The sequence below is a fragment of the Pteropus alecto genome, unplaced genomic scaffold (genome assembly GCF_000325575.1).
Source record: "Pteropus alecto unplaced genomic scaffold, ASM32557v1 scaffold395, whole genome shotgun sequence".
In the NCBI taxonomy this organism is placed as follows: Eukaryota; Metazoa; Chordata; class Mammalia; order Chiroptera; family Pteropodidae; genus Pteropus; species Pteropus alecto.
This window is the reverse complement of record NW_006438643.1, coordinates 1,063,416-1,070,463: the sequence shown is the minus strand read 5'-3', so window position 1 is coordinate 1,070,463 and position 7,048 is coordinate 1,063,416. Positions and strand designations below refer to the sequence as shown.

General features: G+C 38.2%; 1 protein-coding gene across 1 annotated transcript; it reads left to right on the top strand.

The window, feature by feature from the left end:
- Window positions 1-3,846: 3,846 nt before the first annotated feature.
- Window positions 3,847-4,821, top strand: LOC102889740 (olfactory receptor 51Q1). The gene has a single exon (XM_006915736.1). It carries the CDS (start codon window positions 3,847-3,849, stop codon window positions 4,819-4,821), a length of 975 nt encoding a protein of 324 aa, XP_006915798.1.
- Window positions 4,822-7,048: the final 2,227 nt, after the last annotated feature.

Here is a 7,048-nt window from a genome sequence, read left to right as displayed (position 1 = left end):
CTGTTTGTCTGAAAATGCTTTCTAATCCCTGTTCCTTTCCTCGCCTTCGATTACGCCCATTATTATTATGTTTCCTCTCTTGATGGTATCAGCTAGTTCTTATATTTCTCTTTCATTATTTTTCATTCTTCAGTTTCTCTCTTCTTCCTTCTGATTTATTTCTAGATTTCTGTCTTCGATATCACTGATCCTTTCCTCCATTTGGTTGACTCTATTTCCCAAGCGTGCTATTTCATTTTTCAACTCTTGCAGTGTTCTTTTTCTCTAGAAGTTCTATTTGGTTCTTCTTGAGGGTGTCAACCTTGTTGCTCTGCTCATCTAGCTGCTTTTGTAATTTCTGAAATTGTTGATATGACTTGTTTCGAAACTCACTGAGTTTTTTCAGAAGTACCATCCTGAATTCTCTGTCACTTAAGTCACATATTTCTATGTCTATAAGCTCATTTTCTGGAGATTTTTCTCTTTCTTTCTGCAATACCTTGTCTCCTTGGTTGTTCATGGTGTTTAATGGACTATTTCTCTGCCTGGGCATTAATGAAAGTGTATTCTGTTGTTTTTTTCAGAAAGAAAATTTGTTATATAAGGTCTCTTTAGCCTGCTGCAAAGAAAGCGCTTTTCATTTGGTTTCAATAGACGGCATCTAAGCCTCTTGAATCCCTGCTTTATATAGAGCCTAATGTCTTTTTTTTTTTTTTTTGTAGATTATAATCACTCTTGCTACTCTCAGCTTCAGTCACTGTCAGTGTTAACAACAATTTTGGTAGTGTTTGCTCCAAATCATTATGAAGTGTCCCTCAGTATCTTTCTTTCCCCTGGGGCTTTGCAGTGATAAGTTTCGGAGGGTTTGGGGTGAGGAGCCCTCTTGGTTGGGGATTGGGGGCTGCAGCTCAGCCTCGGTTTTGCAGCCGTGGCCAGTAGAAATCAACTGCTGTTTCTCTGCGGTCCCATCCCACTTCTCTGCTTTCTGCCTTGATGACTTAGCCCTGCTGCTGACTGCGTAGAAAAGTTCCGGCTCTTCCAGGCAAGGCTGTTCAGAGAAGTCGCCGTACCTTCACCCCCCTCTCCCACTCCTCCTGCAAGGAGCTTCTGTGGCTGCAAGATGCAGTTTCTTTATTTGTCCCACTCCACCACCTGACACCTGGGGTTCTGACCTGTGGTAGCTCTTATGCACAGAACCCATGTTCAGAAGTGCTGGTGTGCTGTTTGGGTGTTTTTGTTGAGTTTTAGATGTTCAGCTTATTGTTGTTTCAAGAGGAGAGATCTGAGGACGTCTCTCACTCAGCCATGTTTTTCTCCCTCATTATTATTGTTGCTATTAATGGAATAGGAGAGCAATCACTGATACCTAGGCTGGTCTAAGTTACAGAATTAAGTCATGACATAAGTAATTAAGTAATTAAGTAATTAAGTAAGACATAGCCCCAAGGGATACAAACATCATATAAATTATAAAATTAGGATTTTTAGGTTCAGAGAGAAAGTGAGCTTTGCATTGTTGCAAGGTTAGTTCGTAGCACAATTTTCAGGAATCTCCCTGGGCCCTTTTGTTTTCTTCTTCTATATTCTTTCTCTAGTAGTCTCCTTGACTCTCACAACATCAATTATCTTATGTATACATATAACTCTCCTATCTATATGCACAGCTTAAAATTCTCTCCTGGTCTCCAGAATTATATGGATTTTTCATCTATGTTAAGATGGTTTACCATCATCTCAAATTCAATATGTCTAAAACTATAATAATTACCTTGAGTACTAGTAACACCTATTTATACTCTAAGACCACCCCATCCCCTGATACACACACACGCACGCGCGCGCACACACACACACACACACACACTACACACTCATTTACTTACTAACAGTATTCCATATCTGAGCAAGTGCCAACTTTCCACATGCTCCCAAATTGGAAATAGGAACCATGTCTATCAGTGTATCCATAGGGACAAGCAGAGATCATGACATATACTAAATGTCTAATTAATATGTGCTAATTCAATGAATAAAGTCTTGACTCTTTTTCAGTCACCACTCTCCATTTAAAGAATCAGCCAGGTCCTGTTTATTCTGTCTCTTTAATCACTTGCAATTTTTTTTTATTTTTCCCAATTTTCATTGCTTCTACTTTTATCCAAATGACCACCATCTATTGCCTGAAATATTTTAGTGTCTTATCTCCCCTTCAATATATCCTTAAAGCTGCAACAGTCTTAAAAGAAACACTGAAAGAGACAGAAATGAATAGGTAGAGCCCAGGGGATTTTTAGGGCAGTAAACATATGCTGTATGATATTATAATGATGGATATACATCATTATACTTTTATCCAAACCCATAGAACATTCAACACCAAGAGTAAAATCTAAGTAAAGTATGGACTTTGGGTGATTATGATGTGCCAATGCAGGCTCGTCCTTGGTAAAAAAAAATAAATAAATATAATTATTAATTAATTAACTAATTAATTACGAGTATGATTCTGGTGATGTTGGGGGAGGCTATGCATGTGTGGAAGGGGAGAAAATATGAGACATCTCTGTATCTTTTCAATTTTGCTGTAAATTAAAAACTGCTCTTAATATGTCCAGAGATTCTCTGAAAAGTGAGTGCCCCTTGAAATTGGTATACATTCCTTCATCTGTTGTTCTCCTGTTGCTTCTAACTCTGCCCCAACTTCAGACTGCTTATAGAAGAAAGTTTCTCAGATCTGATTTTTTGAGAGATTGGACATTTCAAACATAAGCATGTAGTTTCAAATTACATTCAACAAACTCTAAGAACAAAACTTCCATGAGGTTTTCATACTTGTTGCCCTATAAGAATGTCAACAGCAGCAAAGTCTTTCAGGAACAGAGCTGACTTCCTGGCTTCCCAATGGGACCCCGAAGGTCTCAGGATGCCTCTTTATGTAATCCTGAAGGGACCTGCTACACTCTCCTGCCTTCCAGCCTAGAGACGTGCAAGAGCTCATAACATATCCACACTGTGAGCCAAACACAGAATAAAGACACTAAAGATAGTGAAGCAAGCACCACCAGACAGGAGAAACTACAGGTAAGACTTCTCTGTAAATGTTTAGGGAAAAGAAATATGGTTGATGACTATCGTTAGAGGACGAAAAGAATTAGTACATATAATGCACTTACAGTAGTGCCTAAACATAGAAAGCCATCAATAAATATGATTGTCCTCACCTGGGCTCTACTTCAGTTCCTCTTCTATGCACCTTGCCCTTTGCTTCCAATTATATTTTGATACCGCATAAGTGCAAGTTATGGCATCTGATGACATCAATTAATGAGAATAAGAAGATAGTTATTAACAAGGACTAACCTAGAAGAAAAATGATCCTAGTGTATGATGAAATGAATACAAGATAAAGAGATGGTGGTGACTTTAGAAAAGGGAAACAGACAAGAAAGCTGTTATATAACAAAAGGAAAAATTTTAAAGTATATGCTGGATTAAAAAAGGATGAGGACTAAATATTAGCCATTATATTTGCAGCTAGTTCATTTTAAGTCTTGTGAGAATAGTATTGGTAGCAGGATCTGGATGAAAGGGAGACTCTAGGGGACTAAGAACTAATAGGGAGTGTGGGAACAGAAGCAGAAAAAAATTAAAAGGAGTTGCTCATGAGCTAATATGTTATCAAGACAATATGAGTTATTGAAAGCAATCTCTGCAGAGACAGAGAAGAGCAATGATTATGTCCTTTTATCTTCTCTTAGTTACACTCAAAAACTCTGAACCTTTATTTGGATAGACGTTAGATCAAATAAGGCAATGAAAAAAATCATTTCTAATGTCTGTGTTTCTCTCTGAACGAAGACTCTGAACATGAAGCTAAATTCATCATTTATATCTGAGGTGACTAACACCACTAAAGACTCCTTCTACTTCATCCTCACGGGCATACCTGGATTTGAGGCTTCCCACATCTGGATCTCCATTCCCTTCTGCTGTCTCTACACCATCTCCATCATGGGCAACATCGCCATTCTCACTGTCATCCGCACAGAGCCATCCCTCCACCAGCCCATGTATCTATTTCTCTCCATGCTGGCCCTGACCGACCTGGGTCTCACCCTCACCACCCTGCCCACAGTCATGCCACTCCTCTGGTTCAATGCTCGAGCAATCGGCTTTGAAGCTTGCTTCACACAGATATTTTTTATTCATACATGCTCCTTTATGGAATCTTCTGTGTTGTTGGCCATGTCCTTTGACCGCTATGTGGCCATCTGCCGCCCCCTCCATTATGTCACCATCCTCACCAGTCAGGTCATTGGCAGAATTGGGTTAGCCATCATTTGCCGCTGTGTCCTGGCTGTGCTTCCTTCCCTTTTCCTACTCAAGCGCCTGCCCTTCTGCCGTTCTCGCCTTCTCTCTCACTCGTACTGCCTCCACCAGGACATGATTCGCCTGGTCTGTGGTGACATTCGGTTCAATAGCTGGTATGGATTTGCTCTAGTTTTGCTCATTATTGTGATGGACCCTCTGCTCATCATGCTGTCCTATGCAATGATTCTGAAAAGTGTCCTGGGAGTAGCCTCCATGGTTGAGAGACTCCGGGCCCTCAACAACTGTCTGTCCCACATTCTGGCTGTTCTGGTTCTCTATGTTCCCATGGTTGGACTTTCTATGACCCACCGCTTTGCCAAGCATGCCTCTCCTCTGGTCCACGTCACCATGGCCAATATCTACCTGTTGGCACCTCCTGTGATGAACCCCATCATTTATAGTGTAAAGACTAAGCAGATCCGCCAAGGAATTATCCACCTCCTTTCCCAAAGAAATGTGCATTTAAGATAAAAGAATGGATTTGTTAAATTACTCTGGAGTTGGAACCGTAGGCTTACAGGGAGAGAGTATAGTCAGAATTAAGAAATAGAGTCTGAAAAATAAAACCCCATCATATTTTTTAAGGCAATATGATATGGTCTTGGCTTTTTGGCTTGTAGCAAGCTACAAGTATTTTATTCAAAAGAGATGCAGATCTGAGTTGATTACATTCTAGCACATTTTACCAGCTATGCCAGTGGGATAAGCTTCATCATTTGAGTAAAGGTCTGTTTAAGTTTTTTCTTCCTTTCTGGATATTCTTTACCCCCATGAGCTTGGTTACATAAGTTAGAAAGAAACACTTAGTTGTTGCTCCCACTACCCTTTCTCTTAGGTAGATTCTCTAGGGAGTTCACGTAAACTCTAGCCCCATGACCCTGGCTCAGCCTAGTGGGTAGGTGTGCTCTGATATTATCTTTCAAAAGAGTGGAAAATCTTTGAGGGTAGATGGATACAGAGCAAGTTTCTCAGCTATTCAAGTTTGCCTAATCGGCACCCAGCATAATTTCAGTATACTGAATGAGCACTTGCAGAGTCTAAATATTGGGATAGGGTGTTTACATCCCCTATAGCTAGAATAAGGCTTCTGCCTCACTAGAAATCCTTAGTATTTAGAATTAAAATTTTAGGTAAGCCTACGGATCATATTTGTAGGAATAGAAGTTCATTTTTCTGACCAGAGCAGACTGTCTTTTAAATTTTTATGTCCTTTATTTGGCTCAAATTCTTGATAGACAGGTTCCTTTTGGCATCAGGATGTTGTACTAGAAAAGGTTCTGGTAAAGAGATATACCCTTAATGATTATAAAGATTATTTTGTAGAAACCGGGTAGGCTCTCTCAGAAATATAAGTTTGAAGGACATCCATAATTTTGGTCATAACTTCTGATTACTGAACTCATGGTATAGGTCACCAATATTAGGACTAACTTAGATTTTAATCAAAATAGTCAGGGCTTCTGTGGGAACATTGTGAGAGGGAGGATTAGGAAGTGACAGGTAGAGAGCAAGTGAAGAAGGGATATCTTTCTTCTCTAACATCTTTTTCCTTCCCTTTTTCCCATTTTGTTTTTATCAGAGCCTAGAAGTTATGTTTCTCTAAAGAATCATAAACCAGCAGGTGTATGGAAATAAACTGTAGAATGGGAGACACATACAATGTCAGAATAAGAGAAATTAGGACAAAGAAATCTAAATGCTAAAAAAAAAGTCAAGGAAATGGGTAGGAATATGGATCAAAAGAGACTTTTCTTTCAATGGATGATACAGGCTTGAGAATCTCCCAAAACAGCATGAGGGGAAAATAAATCTTGGGTTTATACCAGTTTTTGAGGAGGAGCACGTAATACAATTAATAATCTCTTGATGAGATTTATCTATTAATTGAACTTTATGGTCACAGACAATGACTAAACTTTAACTGGAAACCAAATAAAAATTAAATTAAATTAAATTAAATCCAGAAATCTGCCCTTATTCTTTGCTCTTCCACCTTTTCTTATTTTCTTTGTCCCTAGACAAAACTGTTCACTATTCTGTGAGTGAGTGTGTGTACATCTGTATATTCGTGTGAGCTTTATGACTTAAAAAACAGCATGATACCTTAAGATTTCAAAATAAATTTGATTTTTGGAAACATTTTTCTTGGTGTTTCTTCATGTTGTTTAGTGAATAGAATGTAAATAACTATACTGGTCACATTTGATTACAGAAGTATTTTTCTATTTCTTGAAACTTCGAGGGTGGTTTTATTGACTCTTTGTAAATTATTTTGAATGAAATATATGAGGACATAAGATTGAATATCAGTTTTTTTAGAAATACTAAATATATTACACTAGTTTAAGTGAAAGATAGTCTAAGCTACTGCTATTGAAGGAACTAAATTTCATCCAGGCACTAATCTTTCTGTAAGTAATGAGCATAAAAAGAAAAGAGACAGAAAACTTTAAGCAACCAAGAAATCCTTCAGTAGGCAAGTGGATAAACAAATTGTGGTACATCCATACAATGTAATACTATTCAGAAATTAAAAAGGAATGAGTCATCAAGATACATAGAAACATGGATGAATCTTAAGTGTACATTGCTAAGTGAAAGAAGAAAGGACTATCTTAAAAGTCTAAAAAATGTATGATTTTGTTTTTATGAAATTCTGGAAAAAGCAAAACTATAGAGTAAGTTTATCAGCAGTAAC